We start from the raw sequence: 24,915 nt of genomic DNA, 5'->3' as shown, positions 1-24,915 counted from the left end.
TCGTTTTCTACGACTTGGTGTAATCGTAATAATCATCATAATATCAAAGAAGAAGAAGAAGATATCTCTCCAGTCAATTCTTGGTGGTTATGAACACCCACCAATTACGGGCAGCTCTACAAAATATACCGTGCGATACCATAGGCGTTTACGCCTCTAACGAGATACCAGCTGTGTGGAGTAAACCCGCGGCTATTATTGCTAATATCGATGATCATACAAAACCCGGGACACACTGGGTCGCTATGTACGTCGGAAGGGACGGCATCGGACACTATTTCGACAGCTATGGGTTGCCACCCATCATCCCCCAACATCTCAAACGACTTAGAAGAAACTGCAAAATCATACTCTACAACCCTCAACAATTTCAAAGCAACACTTCTGACGTGTGTGGACTATTTTGTGTCATGTTTGCACATCTTATGTGTACTGGGTTTGGCATGCATAAGTTTCGTGATATTTTTTCGAACGATTTATCACGAAATGATAAAATAGTTCGCGATTATTATAATTCGTATGTAAAACGTCATCAGCATTACATTTCTAAAAAAAATCAATTTACGGGTGGCGGTATTTCAAATTTGTACGGGTCATTGCGGCCTCAAAGTTGTTATTCACGAAAATAATATATCTTACATTCCACACAAATATGTAACCACCTAACAATTACAAGAATTGATGTATATTTTGAACGATATGTAATCAATAAATGTTCATAATTAATAATGTTACTTTTGTTATTACTGTATTTTTAAGAATGTATAACCAATAAATATATATATTAAATAGTGTGCTTAATTTAAAACCAACCTCCCATAAATTAGGTTAAGATTGAATCTTCTTTTGCAGTAAATAAAAAAAATTTTTTATTAAAATAACTATAAGACATAGAAAATGAAAAAAACTAATTACTAGATAAATAGTGCAGCCTCCTTTTTGCAGTAAAAAAAAAAAAAAAAAAAAATTTTTTTTACATTTTTATTAAAACAGCTATAAGGCGTAAGAAATAAAACCGACAACCAGATGAGTAACACCGTTATAATAACGCCGCCGAGTAACTATCTGTAGTGGGGAGAGATCGCCTCGTAGTATCACTATGGGGAGACGACTGTGATGCTGTGCGCCGTGATAAGAAAAGTGGGGGCACGGCGCCAGTGACGTCACAGTCGTCTCCCCATAGTGGTACTAGCCTACTCTTGACGACAGCGCGATCCTATCCGCCGCCCAAGCTCGACGCTGCCTCGCGTAAGGGAGTACAGTGCTCCGTGCCTCCACCAAGTGCACTTGGCGTGAGGTAGTGTCCTCCGGCGATCTCGACAGCGGTATTAACCGCCTCGCGACGGTCCGCGCGAAACACCGACACCGACCGCACGGATCTGTGTGTGTATGTGCCCCGTCTTACCGCACCACGCACCGCGTCGCGCACCGGTTTCACGGCCATCATAACAAGGCCGCCCGGCTTCCGGGAAAATATCGCGACAGCGTTCCACGAAACGCGTCTCGGGTAGCAGGTGCATCATGTAAATAAGTTATACATAGATTTCCGTGCTTCTGTCCGCGAAACATCGTCCGTCCGCGCGTTAGACTAAGTTCCGCGATTTGTCACCGACCGATCGTATCATTGCACGTTTGTGATAACTGCACCGCCGACCGTATTATATAAGAGACTTGTATATTTTCACGAGGCGTCAGCTAGCCTCGCCGCATACACAATAAACGCTGTTGTTTTGTTCACACCAACCAAAACGCCTTCTAATCTCTTCAGGCGACCTTTTGCGTCCGTTCCCGCACCGTCGACCGTCCGTGCGCGAAGTACGGTCGTTACAATATTTCGTAGACGCTGTTTTAACGGTCACGACACGAATCAGACCGTCCGATCCCGGGTGACACAGGCTAATCCGTCCTAGCTCCCATTTGCACGGGGGGAGTAGCAAATTTCGCAATAAGACGAGTGTCCGACCCGAAGTGCGCATGGATTTACGCGCCTCCATTTAACTCGCTGTTGCAGCGTATTAATGTAATCTTGTTGCCAGATCTTTCAAAGACGTTCAGTCATTTGGTTAACTAGCTGCCACCTAGTCAACTGATTTTCTTTGAATTGCAAAAGCGTGGGCTCCGGGATCAAATTAAGCGCAGAGCCTATGAGGAAATGTCCTAGAGTTAAGAACGTATAGTCATTTAGCGAGTCAGAAAGAGGTGCCAATGGATGCGAATTCAAACACGCCTCGATATTGCATAGTAGCGTTGAGAACTTCTCGAAAGTTAGAATATGAGCCCCTACAACACGCCAAATATGATACTTTGTACTACGGATACCGGCCTCCCACAACCCCCCAAAATGAAAAGCTGAGGGAGGTATGAAATGCCATGAGACACTATCCGCGGCCGTGCGATTTTGCAAATCGGGATCCCGAAGAGTTGCGCGAAACGCGGCGGCGAGTTTGCGATCCGTCCCAACAAAAGTAGTACCATGATCAGAGTAAATCAATTCGGGGAGACCTCGCCGTGCCACAAAACGGGAATAGGCTCCGAGAAATGCGGGAGTAGAATAACCTTTGACGAGTTCTAAATGCACAGCGCGTGTTGTCATGCACACAAATAATGCGATATACGCCTTTTTTAAGCCGATTCCGCGACCTGTTCGCAAACGAATTAGTACTGGACCCGCGTAGTCCAGCCCGCTGTAAAGAAACGCGCGCGCGGGCAAAGTCACTCTAACCTTGGAAAGATCATCATAAGTTGGGATAGAGTGAAAGCTCTCTCGCAAGCACAGGTTACGCACCAGTGCAAAATTGGTCTAATCGTGCTTCGAGCTCTAAGTAGCCAGAATTCTTGCCGTAACGTAGTAAAGGTCAATTGCGTTCCTGCATGAAGAATGTGTAAGTGAGTATAAGAAATGTGTAAGCGGACAAGTGGGTGAGAGCTGAGTACTATCAGATGTTGAGCTTGAGCGGGTATCGGGGCCTGAGATAGTCGCCCACAAATTCAAATTATTTGCTCTTCATCCAGGAACGGATTGAGAAAGAAGAGTGGACTCTTCAAAGGAACCGACTTATTTGGAATGAGAACGCGTATTTCTAGCGGGAAAAGTTGGCGTTGAATGTATTTCACCCAACATTTTTTTGAGGCTCGTAAATCTAAGAATGTACGGGCTTACCCGAATGAGCTTTGGCCACGAGGAATATCTGTCTGCGAGCTCCCATGATTCCGTTACATTAGTGATTTGAACTGTTGCGCGCGAGTTCTCCTTTAACGCGAGGTCTGGGAGTGGTGAGCTCATCGTCGGTCACTCAGAATCAGGCATCCTTAGCCACGCGGGACCGTGCCACCAAAGAGGATGCGAGACGAGCTGACTTCCCAAGATTCCTCGCACAATCCGCGGGATTTTCGTCCATGGGAATATATCGCCATGAAGCGGATGGAAGTCGGGTTTGAATCTCGGCAACCCGATTTGAAATGAAAGTCTTTGAGGGATGTTGTATTACCCACGCAAGCACGACGGTTGAGTCCGTCCAGCAAAAGCATGAAGCGGAGGAAATGTGCAACGCGTCCATGACAAACTTCATTAATTGCGACATTACCACTGCTGCCAATAATTCGAGACGTGGAACAGTCAATGACTTGATCGGCGCGACCTTTGACTTCTCGACTAGCAACGCAGTCGAGATGTTGCCCGAGCGAGAGGTGAGCCGAATATAAATCGCTGCGGCATAGGCGTAATTAGACGCGTCTGAAAACCCGTGGATCTCGCAGTCGACTGTGTCCGATCCCTTTTGAATCCACCGCAGGAGGTGAAAGTTGTCAAGTTCTAGCAAGGACGATTGCACGGATTCCCATTGCCTTGCGATATCGGTGGAAACCTCATCGTCCGAGTCGACGCGGAGCTGCCAAAGCCTCTGCAAGAGAATTTTCGCGGAAATTGTAACTGGCGTGCTTAAGCCTAACGGATGAAACATACGAGCGATGTAGGAGAGCATGGCGCGTTTTGTTCGCGCGGGCAAGGGAGAGCGCACGACTCTAAATTGAAACGCATTGGCCGACGGACTCCAACTAATACCGAGCACCTTTAATGTTTCGTCCGGATGTAGATCCTTACTGCAAGCGAGACCATGATCTTGCGCGTCAATGTCGCTTAATAAGTGAACCGCGTTGCTCGACCATTTTCTTAATTCGAAATAACCGCGTTGCAGCAAGGAGCATATCTGATTGCGAACCGAACGGATGAGCGGAATCTCGTCCGCGCCAAAAAGCACGTCATCTACGTAAATATTCTCCTAAAGCACGGGAACAGCTAGAGGAAAATCGCGACCCTCGTCATGGATGAGCTGCTGCAAGACTCGTAATGTTAAGAACGGCGCCGAAATTGTACCGTAGGTCACGGTCAAGAGTTGATACTCTTGTATTTTTCCGATTTTCTCGTCGATCCATAGGATCCGCTGATAGTCTGTGTCACGGGGATTGACGCGAATCTGCGGGACATTTTGCGACGTCGGCAGAATAAACGTATTGTCGCCAGCGTAAAAGCATTGCAGCCAAGTCCGTTTGCAATTTTTGCCCCGCGAAAAGGTGGTCATTAAGTGACCGAGAATTCGAGGTAGGGCTCGACGCGTTGAATACGACTCTTACTCGAGTCCTCGCTCTGCTTTCGCGTATTACGGGATGGTGCGGAATATAGACGAACTGAGAAGATTCTGAAGATTCTGGAGCTTTGCGCATGTGCCCAAGATTTTCATATTCTTGTAGGAAGTCTGAGTACTCCCTTTTCAAATCGGAATTGGCTTGAAGACGGCGTAGCAAAGTCTTGAGGCATCGCTCCGCTACATCGCGTAAGGTACCAATATCAATGGGAGGACCGCTTTTGAACGGCAGACGAACAACGTACCGACCGGTGGGAGTGCGCGAATGAGAAGTTAAAAAATGATTCTCGCATCTCTGCTCTTCCGGGCTGAGTATTGTGTGCCTCGGAATTTCCTCGATTTCCCAAAATCTTCTCAATTTGCTATCAAGTGAAACGGATTCCGCGATCGTACAATGTTGCACCGTAACGGTCCGATGAGACGAATTCGACAGAGGCGTGCGGACCTGAACGATCCAGCCGAAGATTGTTTCCTGAGCAATAGGCTGACCGCGAGATCCCCTGCGAACGCCATCTTGCATTATATTGGCGTAGATGTCAGCGCCGATTATTAGATCAATGGGATCTGCATTTGAAGAATTTGAATCTGCGAGAGTGAGATCCGCGAGATGATTCCATTGAAGAGGAGATTGAATAGACGCTGACGAGTAACTAGCGAGCAAACTTAGAATCGTCGCTGTGGTAATAACCGGCGGCTCGAACTCGTCGATTGATGAGTTTTGAATGTGCGCGGCATAACGATGTATGCCCGCGTCAAGGCCGCCAACGGCGGACAAGGCGGTAGGCAGTATGAACCGACGCAGTTTTAATTTTTTTGCTAAATGAGCCGCAATGAGTGTGAGTTCCGCTCCGGTGTCGATCAATGCTCGTGCAACGACTTGACGACCGGCGAGATGTCCGACGGACACGCGTGCAGTGGCGAGGACTACCGGCAGTCGGGCGAGATTTGCCGACATCGTGCATAATGCTACTGTTTTCGGAGATTCATCGGAATTGATCGACGCCGGGGCCTCGGAATTGGATGCATTAACTGTCGTGGTCGCGGAAGAGACCGAGTCGAGATGGAGCATGGAATGATGTCGTTTTTGACAGTGACGACATGAAAAACGGCTTGGACATGCGGAGACGGCGTGCTTTGCACTGAAGCAATTCACGCATCGTTGATGCTGTTTCGCGATTTACAATCTCTGGGTCGGACTCTTCTGCACAAATTGAGGGCACTTATTTAAGAAGTCGATTTACAGAGCGGACACGGCAAGATCGAAGCCGTCGCTACCATGGCGCTCGATGATTTTACCGATTGCGAGGACTTGGCTGAGCTAAGGAGAGTGAGCTCCTCCAACGCGCGAACGCGATTCGAGAGAAAGCGATCGAGATTCTCGTACGTAGAAATCATCGCATCATCACCTTTTAATCTCCACGCTTTCACGGGTTGCTGGATCGAGCTTTTGCGTGACGTGATGATTTAGAATGTCACTTAAAATTTCATCCGAGGATCGATTTAATCTTTTTAACGATGCTATGGCACGATTAGCTTTATCCCGCAACTCAGATAATTTGCATGCCGATTCGCAATTGACGCTCGGCAAATTACATAAAGCGGACGTGTGAATCTTGATGAGACGGCGCTTATTATCGTAACGCAAAGTTAAAGTTTTTCACGCAATATTGAAATTATCTGCAGTGACTGGAATAGTTTTGATAGCATCGAGAGCGCGAGCCGACAAACTGGATGCTAAAAAATGCATCCGAAAGAATGCGATTAGATCCTTATTGAGAATAATAAGGGATGCGAATTTATCTCGAAAACTTTCCCAGTCCTCTGCTTTTCCGGTAAATGGAGGAATATTAATAGGCGGTAAATGTTGCTACGATACCGGTGCAGGCGCGCAGAAATGATGCGACGAGTTTGCCAATGGGGAGGTGGACACGTGAGGCTCCAGCTCCTCCAGACACTCGTTCATGTAGTCCAGCGCCATGAGATAGAACTCCTCGTGTTTCCCGTAATCGTCCTGAGTGAAGTATGTGGACTCTGGTTGCTCGTCGGCAGGAACACCTGCTCGTGTACTGCGTCCAGGCTTCCTTCAAGGCGGTGATGCAAGATCGTATTTTCGCCGGCGTGTAATTCGGTTTCCCGATCTTCTTGAAATTAGACAAGGCTTTCGCCACTATCCGCAACGCAATCTACTGCACTGTGACTAGTTCCTCCATCTTGTGGACGAGAGTACTTCACACCAGAAGGAGACTTTTCAAATTTATGAAGTTCAGCACAGTTTCACTCGATCCGGATCGAAGGACCAAATGTTTAATGTTGCGTGATACGCGAGTTGAATTGCCGGAATTCACTCCGAATAGAGAGCAAGCGAGAATTGTGTGAGCGATTAATTTCCTCGGCGCTCGGACTAGATACAGCCCTGAGCGCGCAATTACGTTACCGTTGTCGCTCGCGCTCTTGGACTCGCTCTCGTAATCGCGCGCTCAGGACTGTATCTAGTCCGAGCGCCGAGAAAATTATTTGCTCACACATTTCTTGCTCGCGCTATATTTGGAGTGAATTCCGGCAATTCAACTCGCGTATCACGCAACATTAAACATTTTGTTCAAGAAGCGCGTATCGACACTAACGCATATCCGACAATAAAACCCGCCAAACAAATTTGCGAATACCTAAATATATGTGATGCGCCGAATATAGACAACATGTTGTTATTGGAAAATAAATTGTTTATTATGTACAAACAATACGCATGGTCAATGGATATAGAGGATAAAAAATATAGCAAATCAATCGTATTGGCAGATTACATGACTTTTCTTCCCAAAAATGTTACCATAACGGCGGCGTATCAAAAACCCTCGGGTGACGTTGTATTTATTTGTGAGAAAGACAATTTTCTTACTTGAGTATCCCAGTTTTACCCTGCAATCTGGTTAACTAAAAAATATCACGAATATAGACTTACCCTTGGACGCGGAAATCTTTACCGTAATAAATATTAACAAGGGAAGAACTAATATTATTTTTAACGAAAATAACGTAGCCGAGATAAACGAATGTACTATGAGCGTAGTTGAATATTTTGCACTGCAAACGAATTTTCCTGGGATTCCAATCACTGTTCAATCGGCTTTTCGCTATGTTGACGGTAATATTTATTTTTTCGATAAAAAACATTTTTATAAATTTAACAAATTTACAAAAACCGTAGTAATGGCTGGTAGATTTAATTTAATGCTGTTTGGTGTCAAATGTCCAAAAAATGGAATAATGCAACAGTTACGTGAGTTTCTAAATCGACTCATTGAAGATAGTTCCTTGCCTAAAAACCACCTGTGATGAGAAAGAATGAGAAATGAATTTTTTTTTACATAGGAAAGTACTCATGGATACCCCTCCTTCCCCGAGGTGGAAGAAGGCGGTTATGCCGAACTCTTACCTGCTAAAATCCCATGATAGTACTACGTTTTAATTTTAGCAGTACTCCGTCTAGTTTTTAGACATCTATTATATAAATCTACTGTAAACGCGAACCTCCGTTAGTATACGTATAACGATTCAGCTGGCAACATCGTATAAAGATGTATTCGCTCCCAAGTGAGGAACATATTCGCGTCGACTACAAAAATAAAGGCTCGCAAAGAAGAAGCGAACGTTCAGCGCCAAAAACGTTGACAACATTCCTTCGGAGCAGGAGAACAGTGAAAATCAAAACGAGAAGAGAAGAAGAAACAATGACGATGCGGAACAGGAAGGTGGCATCGACGAGATAAGAAAAATTACGTAAGTATGTAGAGTTCATACTTTCTACGCCGTGAAAAATACACACGTTTTTTTTCTCTCAGACGTTCCTTTGTACGGATATTAGAGAGAAGATACCTCCTAACAAAAACAGGGTATAAATATTTAGACATCGGCATTGTTGTAAACATCCTATCCTATGTGAGCATTCTGTTCGGTGACTGTCATGGAAAATATATATCTTTCTCGTCCGATACGTGGAAAGCTTTGGTCGATCAAAAACGCCTTGTGATGTCGCACCTATACTCAAGCAACGGCAATGAGTCACAATCTTAATCCCAAATGTACATTGGAAACTTTACATTGCGATTTAGCAAACTAAATAATGTTCCACTGCTACGAATTGAGACACCGACAGCCTGTCTAGCATTATCTAAAAGTACCGTCTACAACATGTATAATTTGGAGCATTGCTTGAACCGCTTGATTTATTCGCTGACCGCGATAACTGCTAACGTTGATGCGAAATTATCGCGATTTCTCTCGATCGCGTCTACTGTTTCCGATCATACTAATATCCCGAAAGCTATTCGCGAACACAAATCCTACGATAAGAACGACATTGTCGAATGTGAGTTGCTAGCTTTATACTTTGGTTTGCTCTACGATAATTAAAACAATGAAAAAAATAAATGTTGTACTCGAAGAGGAAACTACTATAAATCATTGTATTATAAAATAATAAAGATATAAGCAACTTGTAAACTTTAATAAACTTTTTGTAGCCGATATATAATAAACGAAAAAAATACATCTTTCTATAATGCCACGATATCACACGCATCATTACCGTCACATCGCTCACACGTATATGTCTCTCTACAATGCCACATTACACGCACACGCATTACCCGCTACATCGCTGCTACGACATCACACTCACACGCATTATCCGCTACATTGCTCACATGTACATTCTACAGCGTTCACACGTACACACGCATGAGTAACAAAAACACAATTTTATCCGCTTTACATTTTGTTTATCAAAATAGTCGTATTTGTAAGGACAATCGCAATCGTCCTCGCATTCCATTGTATAATCTGAAAAAACAAAAAATGGATATATAGTATAACAACAAATACACCTGTTGCGTCCGGGCGTGGGTCGGACGTTTTAAGGAAGGATTTGATTATGTGTTTTATTTATTTATTTATTTGTGATTCTAAATAGTTAGTAATGGGCTGCTGTCACCAGTCTGGTGTTTAATCCCAGACAATTTCAATGTGTTATTTATTTTGTATTTTTCGGATTATTATAATTATTATATTTTATTGGTTAATTTGGAAGCATGACTAGGAGCGGTGGCGTGGGATAAGGTTTAAATGATTTTTAAGAGCATAGTTAAGTAGAAAAATACTTTATGAATTTATTTATATGAAGAACTATAAAAACGCCATAAATAAACTGGCCTAATTGTTAAAATAAGTATATTAACATGAACGAAGATAACAATTAAATTTATAATCATTATGATCATTATGGTTTTACAATTCTTAGCTCGCGGTTTTCAATATTTTAAAATTTACTTTTACATTTGAAACGATACGCGGCAATCTTCGCGCTGCTATAGGTTTCCTCGTGTAAATAGATGGAACAACGGGTCGCGTAGGAATTCTGTTCGGTATATAATCGTTTGTCGATTTTGCTGCTCTTTTCCGAAATTCGGCGATCTCCTTCTTTATGTCTCGTTTGGGAGGACGGAAGGAAACTGTGATCTGGAAACTCAAGGACCGGAAATTTCGCCGGGGAAGATGGGACGTCAGGGAGGTCCGCCCAGTATGTAGATGAATAAAAAATTTTAATTTCGTACAATTCTTTTCGTAGAGCGCGTAGAAATCGTCTACTTCCTCCGGCTTTACCACAATGGGTCTTCCTGCCCATGTTGCTTTGTAAAGGATTGCCATTTTTGTTGATTAATAAAATTTTTGATTAAGAAAAAAATAAAAATAAATTCTTACCGGTTTTCCGAATATTAAGTTAATTAGAGAGAGAGAGAGAGGAGCGTGAGCGTAGGAATGTGGCGTGTGGAACAGCGGAGTGAACTTGAAAGTTACAATTTTCAAATTATTAAATGTTTAAATCTTGAATTTTAAGATTGAATTTAATTTTGATTTAAAATTAAACATTTTTAGTTTAAATTTTAAATCTTGAGTACTTGAGTGTCGAGGAATAAATCAGGATGCCAGTGGGATTTTTAAAGAAGGGAGAGAGGTTAAGAAAGGAGAAGAGGTGGCGAAGAAGGCGCAAACACAAGCATGACACCAGGTCGCGCGCAATTCGAGAAAACACACCTCTCAGGGTAAAAAGGAAAAATGGAAGGTAGTGGTGCAAGCAAATTACGCCGCGATCAATCTGAGGAAGGGAGAGCGAGGAAGGAGAGAAGGAGTGTAGGTTAGGCCGAGGCCGCACTCAAGCATAAGCTCGGTGTGGTTCAACTGCCATATCCTACAAAGGAGAGGTAGTGAAGAAGGGGGACATCCCGATGCTATTCTTCGGCTGCCTCGTTTTTTGCAAGAATAACCCTCCCGTCGTTGGGATCCCTCTGCCAGTCTTACTGTTGGTTGGCCGCTTGTCAAGCGCACACTCCGACTGTCCAGAGCGATCTGTTCAAAAAATGTTCCGTGCGCGCTTCTTTTATATGCTCCGGACGCGCAAAGGTGGTTATGGGTTCGAAAATGTCGCTGCGGTGCGCCCTCGCGGCTAGAGTCCTATATAAAGAGAGAAGCGACATTGATATCCGAAGCTCTGATTGGTAATCTGATTGATACTTGATTGGCTAAGCGAGCAGCCATATTGTGACCACAGCTGTTTGCAGAATGATACGAATGGTGTTTGATGACGTTAAAGCGGTCCCAAAATGGCGGTGGAGGACTCAATTGGATACTGAAGGTTGTGGTGGGGGTTTGATGTCGCTTCTCTCTTTATATAGGACTCTACTCGCGGCTATCGCCGGCTCCCACGCTTGTAGGCGCCCGCGCGGGGGCGAGCCGCAGAGGTAAAGGGGGGGGAACTGCGTTCCGCCGGCGGTTGTAATCCGCTGCGCAACCGCGCGCCGCCGAATGTTCGAGAACGCTGTACGGCCGCGCGCGCTCGCGGGCGCATTCTTTAAATTTTAATATTTTAAAATCGACACATCCATGCCGAATGAATCCGATATATTAGTTAATTATGCGATTATTAATATCAAAGGGAATTTTCCAAAATCATAAATGAATCCATGGGTTAAAGCGACTGTTTTGGAAATGTTTTGATTTAGAAATATTATCGGATAACATGAGAAAACAAAAAAAAAAAAAAAAATTTTGAACGCCAGACGTAACAACACCAATGACAAAATACAGTAATAATGATACTCACCACCATTCCTCTTCCTTTCTTCCTCTATTGCCAGACGTTCTTCTAAATACACCTCAGCAGTTGTTAGTATTTTGAAGAGAGCGGCAAAACTGTTACTCCAGTCTGTTTCCATCCAAATGGCATCGTTGTTGATCCGTTCTAATTGTCTACGTACACTGATCACTGTCGACTCCCATACATTTCTGTATCTTTTTAGGCGGCGCTAAATAAAAAAAATATTTTGTTACATAATATTTTTCTACAATACACCTATTGTATTTTCCTACTATGCTGAATATAATTCACTTCTCACGAGCAAGCTGTTAAACACAATGTAGGAATATTAAATGATGTTATATAGAACACTGCAATATATCGCAAAAGTATAAGAATAGCAAACCGTTAATCGGCTTACCGCATCATCCGCTATTTCGATAACGATGTATACTCTGTACTACATTACTACTGATTATACTCTGTCAAATAAAAAATTTACAGCTTCTAAACGTTTAACGTTGCATATAATTATAATTAATGAAACACGCGTATCAATGTGTGTAGCCACTTTCGCTACATCGCTTTTACAACAATTAAAACTATAAACATTTTATCTCCATAGAGTCTCCGACTGTATGCTTGAATGCCTACCCGCTGCAAAAGTACAAACGTTATTGCTTTTGCACAAAAAGTCAGACTATGTTTTGAAACAATCGATTTATAAAAAATAAAAATATTACCTTTTACTATTTAACGTTGCGTACGTTTATTGTAATAAGAACTCTTTTTCAAGTTGTCAGGAGCTACATTGAGAACTTTCTTGACCATGCGCAGGTTCATGTCTTCTCGCGAGGGAGCGAGAAATTGCGATTTGACTCGCGCTTTCTTCCACCAATGACGTCTGCTCTTACCAGTGATATCTTGAACATCATATACGTCTATGCAAATCAATCGTTCCCCAGTTTCCCTTAATAAACGAGCGGTGTAACAGAGACCGTCTTCTACTTTAGCAATATATTGCTCAACACCTGAATTTTTTGTATTAAAATTGAATAACAAATCGACACCTCCAGATGCCCCCTTGTTGCACGCTGCTTCAATCTCTGATACCGTTGCGCGACCGTTATCAGCGTTATCATCAATCTCGTCATCGTCGTCGTCATTCTCGTCATCGGCGTCATCCTTGCCACCTTTTAGCACTACCTTTTCATGTGACTTTACGATATCCGACGTAGCTGCGGTCGAGTTCGCTATTCCAGACTGTCGACAGAACGCTTCGTTGCGAATATCATTGCGATCTTTCCAATATTTCATAAACTCTTCTGCCCAAGCGTAAAACAAAGGTGGTCCTACTATATGCTTGTCGAAAAGTTCGGACAATTTGTGATCTACGATAAAATCGTCTAATTCAGAAATGATGAAATGTGACCCCATCACATTCTCATTCTTTGCATGAGTAATTAGTTGCAACAATAGCTCCTTCATTTTTTTACATTCGCGCATACAAAGCGTATTCTCGTCAATCTTGCTGTGTATAGACAAGTAGATGCAATAAATCCTAACAAACGCCTTAAAGTTTGATTCATAGGCAGTCTCAAATCTCACGTATCCTACAGGATCTGTAGTATTGAAAACGTAAAAGCGTTGTCGGCAATACTCTGCAGTTGTTCCAACTCAGACGAGGTCGCAAACTCACTGTTCAATATTTGTCGAACGTCACTTTCTAAACTCGCCATTTTTTATATACAACAGCGTGTTATACACTTTAACGCTTTACATGTCTGTGCGCGATTAAAGTCTTTCTGCTAAACAGCAGTTTTACATAAGTTACCTAGACAAATAAATCACAGCATGACAATGATTTCAACATTATCAAAAAATCGCAGCGCATCGGTATGCAAAGACACAGGCAACGTAATGATATCTTATCCTTGAAACCATATAAGGAAAGTGAGTTTACAAACAATAATATCTGTTGCGCAACTCGACGTTAGACAAATGCAAATAGTAGACGCGCCATCGTAAATAAAGGCAGCGCCCATACCGGCATGATTTATATAGCTACCTCGATAAAATTACGTAATGAAATAATACATCGGAAAAAGATGCAATGATGTGTTACCAATATTAGTATGCACCACGTGTAGATCCAATTAACCGCAGATTACGCGTCAACATACATCGTACCACCCCCAGAAAAATATAGTCTCCTTCTGCTTTTAGAAATTCCCCACCTATCGCAAATACTATGCATTATCATTATTACTATGCAACGCGCGTTGGTAAAAGGTAACCAAAGATAGCGCATCACGAAGCATCGTAACACCTTCTGAAAACTTATACTCTCCTTCTGCTTGTGACCCCCCCTTTCCCCCAACCTGCAAAAGATGTGCACTATCATTATTAATAATTATTAATATGCATCGAGCGTCAATAAGAGTAACCACAGATAACGCGTCACGATGCATCGTATACCCTCCTAAAAAGGTATACTCTCCTATTTATTCTAAGTTAGAATTCCCCTATGTAAACATTGAAATAAAGATGCGCCTTGCAATTATCAAAGTGCGGCGAGCGTCGATGCGGTTAACCGCAGATAACACGTCACGCTACGCCGTACCATCTTCCGCGCGGCGGCGGAGAGCCAAAGTCGTCTCCTATCCTACCGCTACAATGCATTAGAAAGAACAGCATCCAAGAACCAGCCTCACCACCCCTCCTCCAATCACACACACACATACACAGTGAGCCGAAACGAACCTACGTTTGAATACGCCCCCCCCCTCCCCTCTTCCGTCTCGGTCTTCCCCGCCTACTGCTTACAGCAAGTACCGCGACCGATCCCCCCCGCGCGTCTCTCCTCCGCGGAACGCCTTCTGTTCTGAGATGCATCTTTCCTTGCTACTTATGATATATCTGAATTCTCTGGGAGAGAACCTAATGTGAACAGTTGTCACAAGTAAATCGGGGATAGATCGTGGATTGACTTGTTTGTGGACGACGAGATGTTGATCACAACGCGAGTACTCTCCGAATGCACTAATGGCGAGAGAGTATGTACAAAGATTCGAGACAAATATTGATCAAATTCCACGATTTTGACCGTCGACTTTTTTCTGGCGACAATTTGAACAGAAAATTACAAGAATAGATTTGAATTTATAGCTAAGTGAAATATTACAAGAACTAATTCATTTTACATATGACTTAAAGATTATTGCAATTAGAATTAACTTAATCTACGTTCACACCAAAACACTTTCCCTACTATCATTTCTTCCATTATTCCCCCCCCCTCTCTCCTTCTCCTATTATCTTTATCTTCTTCCTCATCCCCATTAACATCCCACTCATCGCTTTTCTTTTCTTATTCCTCTTCTCTGCCATTTCTGCCATTCCTTCTCTCTGTCTCCCCTCTACCTTTTACTTGTAGTCCCTTGGTAATCTCTCCTTCACCCGTTTCCCTGCCCTCCTCTCTACTCATGTCTCCATCCATACCACTATATTTCACTCCGTGACCTCTCTCCGAAACTCCACATTTTTGTTTCCTATCCCCGCCACATTCCAGAACCCTACTCCGATCACTCTTCTCTTTTCTCCATCTTTACCCTCTACTCTTTTCTCTCCCTCTTTCCTTTTTCAACTCTGTCCCGTTTCTTCTCCCTTATTCTTTTTCCCATTTCCCCACTGCCCTCCCTTTTTTCTTTTTCTTTTTCTCCTGTTTCTTTTTCTCCTGTTTCCTCTCCATCCCCCTTACGTCTCTCTCAAATTTCCTTTAATTCCTTTTTCTCTTCTTCTACTCCCTTCTTTCCCGAAACATTTCTTATCACTTTCTTTTCCTCATTCCAAAACCATCATTTTTGGCGTTTACGAAGTTTTATTCTTTTTTATCCATTTTACTTTTTTTCTTTTCTCCGCTTTAACTATCTCTCTGAACATCTACTTGCTCTGCCTTTCCTTCCATGTTAGATCATCTATCCAGATATTCTCTCTTTCAATCCTTTCTTCTTCCTCATTATTTCTTTCCTGTCTTCTTTCAACTCTAACTTACCATCGTTACCCCCCCCCCTATTCTCGCCTTTCTGCCTTCACTTCTGTAGTTTCCTTCCTTTTATCTCCTGTATACAAATTTCTCTAATCCCTCCCACGTCCCCTTCTCCTCCTTAAAACTTTCCACCATTCGTTCCTTCTCTTTTCTAATTTCTCTTTCCTTTTTCATATTTTTTTCCAATTTACACCTTTTTTTCTATCATTACCCCTCTTCTTTTCCCTTCACCTGTCTCCTTCCCCCCCACGCATTCTCTTCTTAACCTTTTCTCCAAGATCGCCGGGATAGAAGAGGGAGAAGCTAATGATGATAAAGATGATAAAAAAATGGATGGAAGACTTTAAAGAAAAATGAAAGAAGATGTAGAATAGAATGACGGTATTAATGGGAGAACTGAAGAATATGAGATAAAAGAAGGAAGAATAGAGGGATGAGAGGGAAAGGATAGAGAGAAGAATAGACGAATTGAAGAAAAAATGGAAGAAAGAACAAAATCAGGAGAGGAGGGAGGAAAAGATTCTCACAATATAGATGACTGTCAGAGTAATTATTATCCTATTTTCGGTCTTCTTCCTCTCCTTATCCCCTCCTTTGCCTCTTTGGCTGTTCTTTCTATTTCAACTTCTTCTACTTTACTTTTTTTCTATTTGTCCACATTCGCTCTCTCTCTCTCTTTTCTCTCTCTCTCTCTCATGTCTCCTCCTATTATACCCAGCTTGGCTGGCTGCAGGCGGACGATAGACAATTTTATCTATTCGGATGCTTCATCTATTCCATCATCCGTAGTGATACCCCGTCTTACCTGGCTTCCAAGCTTTCCTCCTGCTCTAGACCCAGAGCTACCTCTAGAGCTTTCCCATTAGACTTGGCCATTCCTTCATGTCGCACCTCCACTTATCAACGATCCTTCGCTGTGGCTGCGCCCACATTCTGGAACTCACTCCCCGTCTCCATTCGCAACGCCGAGACCATCCACACTTTCAGACGTGATCTCCTCCTTTTCATGTGGCAGCGGAGTGCTTGTCCGTCCCTGGCCTAGCGGGGCGCGCACTTTTTTGCACTTTTTCTTACCCTTATTATTATTACTTAGCATCATCTGTACTATATTTAGCATTATCCGTATCTTTCTTTTTCTTTTGCGCGACGTACCTATTCATTCTTATTCTTAGGTTTTTTTATCTCTTGCGTTAATTCTATTTACTCATGTTATGCGTCATACTCATTTTCCGTTATTTGTATTTTTTTTTTTTTTTTGATACGATGAGGGAAACGCTCATGACACACCAGGTTGGCTAAACCATGGTAGTGTTGGACTCGAATCAGGGCGGTGCTAACCCGGGCACGTAATTTCAGCGACCAGGCTCGCCCTAACCCGCCTACCAACTAAAAACCTCACCGAGCCACCTCGCCCAGATTAAGGGAAGGCCCCGGCCAGCAATACGCCATTCCATCAGTAGCCTTCCCCGGGGTCGGAGCGTGAGCCTCCTGACGCGCCAGTTCGTCAGGTTGGGAAAGGACGTGCCAGGGCGGCAGCCGAGATACGTCAGCTGCCGCCTTGTCCACCCTCGCCGTGAAAACCACCGCACGCCCCCCCGCGCTCCTTTAGGGCAGGAGGCGAGCGTTGAACTTACCCGTTCCACGCCAACCCCCTACCCAAGGTCCAGTGGTTCCGAGGAACCGACCGGGCCTATCTCCTATCCTCGTGTGGCCGGCTCACCGGATGAGCGGAGACCCCTACTCATCGGGCGGCCCAACAGCCAGTGTCATCGTCTGGGCATCCCCGAGCACAGGGGCAGCCGGAAACGAGGCCCAGGATCGCGGAATGCCCCCCCCCCCTAGGGGAGTCACTCCGCGGCTCTATCTCCTCCGAGGATAGGCGACCCCGGGGGAGAAGGCGTTAACGCCTTTTCCGCCTGGGGTCTCAACGCCTTCTTGAGAGGGGTGCTCGAGTCTCGTCCCACTCGCTTCTCTCGTTGCGGGAGAGGGAAGAGCTCGAGCACCACCTTCGCCTGGGGGAAGTGCGCGGCACTCGGACTGTCGAGTGCCTCGCACCTCTTCTTGGTCGGCGGACTCGTCCGGAGCCCAGATGCTCCGGACGACTTCAACGATATCTCTATCACTCCCGTCACAAAAGTCTCGTCGACAGAGGTCTCCGTCACGGGAGGGGTCTCCTCCATGTCCACGTCGGCCACTGGCCCCTCCGACACACCACCATCCACGGCCTGAGCGCCGGGCGGGTGGGAGGCGGAGGGGTCAGCGGCTGATCTTCTTCCGAGTCTCCGCCCTCCTCCCGCCGTGGAGGAGGGGGAGCCTTCTTCCCCGGTCGCACCGCCGGGGGAACCCTTATGCACTTCTCACCGCCTGGGCGGTAATTGTGCAGTGGTGTTTTTCCTTTCGAGGCACACTCCGGGCAGAATGGCCTATTCGCGCACTCTGCCTGGGTGTGCCCCTCTCCCCCGCAGTTGAAGCAGCACCGGGCCCTGTCGACACCGCCAGGGCACCGGTGCTGCGTATGTCCCTGGGCCAGGCACCGGAAGCATGAAATGCGGAGGTGCCTTGAGCACCTCCACGCGAGCCGCCACCCAGCCCAGGGATAGATTTCCCGACCGGGCAATCTTCGCAGCGGCGGCGACCGGGCACTGCACTATCACAGAGCCCAGCCCCCGCCGACTGCGCGTCACCCGGGACGCTGCGCGTCACCCTTTTTTTTTTTTTTTTTTTAACGGGGGGAAAATACTCATAGAACCCGGGGTTGGCTAAACCACGGGAGTGTGGGACTCGGGACGCGGTACCCCTCGCCGGCACAGACCGCTTGCGCGGCAGAAAGTTGGCGAGGCCCGGCCCGCCTACCCACTAAAAACCCACCGAGCCCATCTCGCCCCGTTGCGTGGAGGGACCGGGATTGTAGAGACATACGCCAACGTCCCTCCACTGGGGATCGGAGCATGAAGCTCCCCGACGCGCCAGTTCATCGGGTTGGGAGTCGGGCTTTGCTGGCCCAGCCGAGATACGTCAGCCAGTAGGGCCTAGCCCGACCCCGGGGATGCGGAGCGAGGCATCACGCACCCCCGCGCCCATTTAGGGCCATGGGGCCGCTCCCGACATATCGCCGGTGCGAGCCCCACGCCCAGGGACGAGCGGTCGCCGCCGCCCGCCTCATCACCTCCCGTCCACGGCGCTCGCGTGGCCGGGCCGGACACCAGGGGAGAGAACATCCCGCCTAGTGTCGGGCCCCATCGGCCTGGGCCCCGTCCCGTCGCATCCCCCGAGCGCTAGGGGCAGCTAGGGACGGGCACCCGAGGAGCGGCACTATCGCCGCTTCCCCTTGCCGAGGACGGGCGGCCCCGGGGAGGGCGCACTGGGCGCTCCTCCCTTGGGCCTCGCCTCCCTCGTGGCCTTACTCCCCCTCCGCTCCCTCTGCGGGAGTTGGGGGGGGAGGGGGGACAGAACCACCCGGGCCACGGGGAGGTTATCCCCGGAAGCGTGACTCGACACGCTAGCTCCGTCGAGCGCGCCGGCCTCCTCGACCGCGCGCGATTTGGGCGGCGGGGGCTCCTCCCCGGACTCCGAAGAGTCCGAGGTGGACCCCGGCAGCCGAGCATCCCCCGCAGCCGGGGGCCCATCTACTGGGACCCCGCCCGCGGGAGACGCACCCCCCTTGGCGGCCTCGGCCGCCGCCGGACCGTCGCCCCCAACGGCCTGAGCGCCGCGGGTAGCGTCAGCGTCCGGCGACGACGGAGGCCGCTCCATTTCCATATCCTCCTCTCTCCCCGGATCCGGGGAAGAGGGAGGATCCCCCCTAGCCCTCCGAGGCATAGGGGGTATTTTGGGGCAGCCTAGACCACCCGGACGATGGTCGGCTGCCCTATTGCGGGAGGGCACACTCGGGACAGAACGGCGAATTCGCGCACTGAGCCCGAGCGTGACCCTCCCCGCCGCAGTTGAAGCAGCACCGGGACCGGTCAGAGTAACCGGGGCACCGGTGCTGCATGTGGCCCTGAGCCAGGCAGCGATAGCATCGCTGTGGAGGCGCCTTAAGCGCCTCCACGCGCGCAGCCGCCCAGCCCAGAGCCACTTTCCCCACTTTGGCGAGCCTCGCCGCCGCCGCGACCGGGCACTGCGCAATTACAGAGCCCATGCCCCGGCGGCCGCGAGTAACTCGGCCAACTACTATATCAGTGGCGCTGCATGCTCCGGCGCATGCCAGCGCCACCGCCACCTCCTCCGACTCGGTGGAGTCCATGAACCCGGACACCCGGACCCCCACCCTACGCATAGGGCAGGTTATCCGGATCCCCGGGCCCCCAGCCACCCGCCTCATTTCGGCCGCGAGGCGTTCCGCCGCCGGCCGAGTATCCGCACCGGGGATCTCTAATAGAACACCCCCGGCCTGCGACACCCTAAATTTGAGGCCCAGGGCGGGCTGAGGGAGTATGTCCCCCAGGTTAATCGCCGCCCTGGACCTCCTGATCACGTCGGTGTAGGAGGCACACCCCGGCTCCACCGTGATTGCCACCACGGAAGAGCGCGGGATCCGCCTCCCCACCGCACCCGGGGCAGCGGACGCCGCACGGGACGTCCCCCCCCAGGCTTACCCCCCTTCGGCCCCTTCCCTTTCTTCTTTTTACCGGGCCGCGACCCCGGCGGAGGAGGGGCGGCAATGCCGCACCCCCCACGCCGAGGCACCCGAACCGGCAACGCCCGGCCGCGGAAGGGAGCGCCCACGGCCGATCTTCGAGGGCGCGGGGGCGGGAGCCGACTTCTTCGTCGGCGCCCCCCCCGCAGCAGCCCTCCTCTTCTCCTTGCGGCCCACCACGGCCGCCCAACTCGGTCCGTCCGTAGACGGAGCTCGAGCGGGCGAGTCCGCGGGGCCGCTGGGTGGCTCGGGGGAAGTGGGCTCCTCCCGCGGAGCCCTGTCCCCCCGACGACCACCCCTCACTCTTTTCGCTCCGGCGCCGGCCGAGGATGAGGCATAGTACGCCTCATCCTCTACCCGCGCCAGGCGCTTCTCCAGCTCCCCCATCGACCCAGACATCCGCCCCAGCAGCCCAAGCACCCTCTCCTCGAAAGAAGAGGGGTCGGGGACAGGGACGGATGCCAGGGCCGGCGGAGGGTGGCAGGATGTGTCCACCCCGTCGCTCCGGGACGCAGCCGAGGGCCCCGATCCGAGCACAAGTGCTCGTCTCGCAACCCCCAGCTGCCCCCGTAGTTCCGCGACCTCGGCGCGGAGGGATCTGATTTCTTCCTCGCGCACCGCTGCCGCGACTTCTTCTTGCCCCTCATCCCGCCCGAGGCGGCCCATGGCCCGGTAGGCCAGGGTCATCACCGCTTCTCGGGCGAGATGGGTGCATTTCTTCATTTGTCCGGACAAAGCACCATGCATCCCTAGCTTGGTGCACTTCGTCCGGACAATTTCCACCTCTCGCAGCCAACCGTCGGCCAAGCCGGCCAGGTCGGTCGTCGTGCTGCGAGAGATGACGCCGATCTCCCGATCTAGCTCTCGGCGCTGCTCGGGAGTAAATAGCGTCGGGGGTATCTTGATCCGCTGCCTAGGCCGCGAATCTGACCCCCCCGCCACTTCTTCATCCTCGGACGAGTCTCGGATCACGTTGGCTCTGAGCTTCCGTGCTCGGAAACCCTCCATGGGCACTCCGTGGAGACGGTCCTCAATGTCCGCCCCGTCCGAGAGGGGAGACGGAGACCTGAAAGGTCCGCTCCCATCGAGCCGGGGACGGCCACGCGCCCGCTTCCTCCCGCGCTGAGTCCCGGATTCGGGGGGCACGCCCGGAATATCCGGTGTGACCACCACCTCCTCCGGAGGCTCAGGCGGAGGGGCGACCGCCTCCGTCGCGCCCCTGGAGGTCGAAACCTCCATCTCCTCGGGCCGGTCCCCATCCACGGTGGTGCCCGGAAGAGACTCATCGGGTGAGCTCACCCTCGCTCCCCCGGCCACCCCCGCGGATGCGGATCGGCGAGCGCGAGCGCGACCGACGTCGCCCCCCGCCTCCGCCAGGCTGATGGCATCCGCCTCGCGGCGTCCGCCGAGCAGCCGGCCCGGAGACAGAGCGCGCCCGACGCGCCCCGCAAACCGGGCCCCGTCCACCGACTTCCGCCTCGCGGCTTTCGTCGGGTGACAGGACCGACGTCTCCCCAGTGGGAGGCACGGGAGCCTCGGCCTTATCGGCCGGCTCTACCCCGGGCCGCCCAGCGGGCAGCGATAACTTCCCCTCTCCCTCGTTGGATTTCGAGACGGGGGCCACGACTCGTAGAGCCGGCTCCCCGTCCTCTTCATCCGACGAAGAAGTGACGAACTTCCCCGTGTCAGACTCACTCTCCTCGTAGTCGCCCACGAGCAAGAGTTTGTCGACGTGTATGGCCATCATGTCCAGCCAATCCTCCTCCGGGGCCCATTTAGGGTCAATCCCGCGGCGCCTCATCATCCGATCCAGGCGCTCCCAATCTAACGTGCCAAATTGATCTTTGGCCTGTTGCACCCGACTCCAAAAGGGATCAAGCACGTCTTCATCACTGTCCGCAGTCGCCCTATGGTCGGCGGAGCCTGCGGGCACTCCGCTCGACCGCCCGTCGTTCGATGACGACAGGGGGGGACCCGGGACAATAACCCCCCCGTGCCGGCCCTGGAGTGTCCGTTCACCCCTGGGCGGTAACTTCTTCTTACGTCTACCCATGTACTTGTTCCATAAAGGGGTCTTATTTAACGAGGGGAACCCCACCCTCGCCCCGGAGCCTACTCAGGCCGATGTCCGGGGACCATCGGCCCGAGGCGCCATGGGCAGACGGATCCACCAAGGCGGGGGAGACGGCCCGGCGAGGCCACAGACGGGCGCAAGCACCCGCCCGGGACCACACCGGAACGGCACCCCCACCCCGGCAGCATAACTGCCGACCTACTAAAAACGTTGGCGTCCGAGACACGAAGCACCGCCCCGCTGTTACACGGAACGACACCCCGCGCCACTGACGCCACCCTTGGATTTTTTATAGAGGTTTACTCCTCGCAGCCCGGGCGGTGAGACCCAGGCCACCGGTTCGTCCCGCACGTAATTTCAGCACGTGACGGATTACGGTATACCAGCTCGGGCGCCAGGGTCGCTGAGATCCCTGAATCTACGGCCTACGAGAGACCGCAGACCCCCTAGCGAGCTCGGGAACCGCAGGAACGCCAATTCCTGTATCTGGAGTCGTTGCAGAGCCTCGGGAGGCCCCGAAACGACTCCAGACCCCTACGGGAACGCTGCGCGTCACCCGGAGATCTAATTGCTAACCTTTTTTTTTATTTTTTTTTACGGGGGGAAAATACTCAAGGTACCCCGGGTTTGCTAGACCACGGGAGTGTGGGACTCGGGACGCGGTACCCCTCGCCGGCACAGACCGCTTGCGCGCGGCAGAAAGTTGGCGAGGCCCGGCCCGCCTACCCACTAAAAACCCACCGAGTCCATCTCACCCCAGTATGTGGAGGGATCGGGATACTAGGTATTCGCCATCACCCCTCCACAGGGAGTCGGAGCATGGAGCTCCCCGACGCGCCAGTTCGTCGAGTTGGAAGTCGGGCTTTGCTGGCCCAGCCGAGATACGTCGGCCAGTAGGGCCTAGCCCGACCCCGGGGATGCGGAGCGAGGCATCACGCACCCCCGTGCCCATTTAGGGCCATGGGGCCGCTCCCGACATATCGCCGGTGCGAGCCCCACGCCCAGGGACGAGCGGTTGCCGCCGCCCGCCCCACCTCCTCCCGTCCACGGCGCTCTACGTGGCCGGGCCGGGCGCCAGGGGAGGGAGAAATATCTCGCCTAGCGCCGGACCCCATCGGCCTGGGCCCCGTCCCGTCGCATCCCCCGAGCGCTAGGGGCAGCTAGGGGCGGGCACCCGAGGAGCGGCACTATCGCCGCTTCCCCTTGCCGAGGACGGGCGGCCCCGGGGAGGGCGCACTGGGCGCGCCTCCCTTAGGCCTCGCCTCCCTCGTGGCCTTACTCTCCCTCCGCTCCCTCTGCGGGAGTTGGGGGGGGATGAGAGAATCACCCTGGCCACGGGGAGGTTATCCCCAGAAGCGTGACTTACCACGCTAGCTACTTCGAGCGCGCCGGTCTCGTCGACCGCGATTTGGGCGGCGGGGGCTCCTCCCCGGACTCCGAAGTGTCCGAGGTGGACCCCGGCAGCCGAGCATCCACCGCAGCCGGGGGCCCATCTACTGGGACCCCGCCCGCGGGAGACGCACCCCCCTTGGCGGCCTCGGCCACCGCCGGACCGTCGCCCCCAACGGCCTGAGCGCCGCGGGCAGCGTCAGCGTCCGGCGATGGCGGAGGCCGCTCCATCTCCATATCCTCCTCTCTCCCCGGATCCGGGGAGGAGGGAGGAGGCCCCCCGGCCCTCCGAGGCATGGGGGGTATTTTGGGGCAGCCCGCGCCACCAGGTCGGTGGCCGGCTGCCCTGTTGCGGGAGGCACACTCGGGACAAAATGGCTGATTAGCGCACTGTGCCCGAGTGTGACCCTCCCCGCCGCAGTTGAAGCAGCACCGGGACCGGTCAAAGTAACCGGGGCACCGGTGCTGCATGTGGCCCTGTGCCAGGCAGCGATAGCAGCGCTGTGGAGGCGCCTTAAGCGCCTCCACGCGCGCAGCCGCCCAGCCCAGGGCCACTTTTCCCACCTTGGCGAGCCTCGCCGCCGCCGCGACCGGGCACTGTGCTATCACAGAGCCCATGCCCCGGCGGCCGCGAGTAACTCGACCGACTGTAATATCCGTGGCGCTGCATGCTCCGGCGCATGCCAACGCCACCGCCACCTCCTCCGGCTCGGTGGAGTCCAGGAACCCGGACACCCGGACCCCCACCCTACGCATAGGGCAGGTTATCCGGATCCCCGGGCCCCCAGCCACCCGCCTCATTTCGGCCGCGAGGCGCTCCGCCGCGGGCCGACTCTCGATGCCGGGGATCTCCAAAAGGACACCCCCGGCTTGTGACACCCTGAATTTGAGGCTCAGGGCGGGCTGAGGGAGGATATCCCCCAGATTTATCGCCGCCCTGGACCTCGTAATAATCTCGGTGTAGGAGGCACACCCCGGCTCCACCGTGATTGC

The 24,915-nt window shown here is 50.7% G+C and overlaps 2 protein-coding genes across 2 annotated transcripts; both read right to left on the bottom strand.

Annotated features, from left to right (window-relative positions):
• Positions 1-3,299: 3,299 nt before the first annotated feature.
• LOC105193615 lies at positions 3,300-6,850 on the bottom strand. Its single transcript, XM_039446185.1, has 5 exons — positions 6,828-6,850; positions 6,517-6,721; positions 6,047-6,252; positions 4,630-5,779; positions 3,300-4,277 (listed from the first exon to the last, which is right to left on the bottom strand). The coding sequence occupies exons 1-5, from the start codon at positions 6,848-6,850 to the stop codon at positions 3,300-3,302; spliced, it is 2,562 nt and encodes an 853-aa protein (XP_039302119.1).
• Positions 6,851-9,092: 2,242 nt separating this feature from the next.
• LOC120356964 lies at positions 9,093-18,286 on the bottom strand. Its single transcript, XM_039445990.1, has 2 exons — positions 11,800-18,286; positions 9,093-9,482 (listed from the first exon to the last, which is right to left on the bottom strand). The coding sequence occupies exon 1, from the start codon at positions 13,276-13,278 to the stop codon at positions 12,526-12,528; it is 753 nt and encodes a 250-aa protein (XP_039301924.1). The 5' UTR covers positions 13,279-18,286; the 3' UTR covers positions 9,093-9,482; positions 11,800-12,525.
• Positions 18,287-24,915: the final 6,629 nt, after the last annotated feature.

The sequence above is a fragment of the Solenopsis invicta genome, chromosome 2 (assembly GCF_016802725.1).
Source record: "Solenopsis invicta isolate M01_SB chromosome 2, UNIL_Sinv_3.0, whole genome shotgun sequence".
In the NCBI taxonomy this organism is placed as follows: Eukaryota; Metazoa; Arthropoda; class Insecta; order Hymenoptera; family Formicidae; genus Solenopsis; species Solenopsis invicta.
The sequence above is the reverse complement of the archived record's forward strand: the minus strand, read 5'-3'. Positions and strand labels throughout refer to the sequence as shown.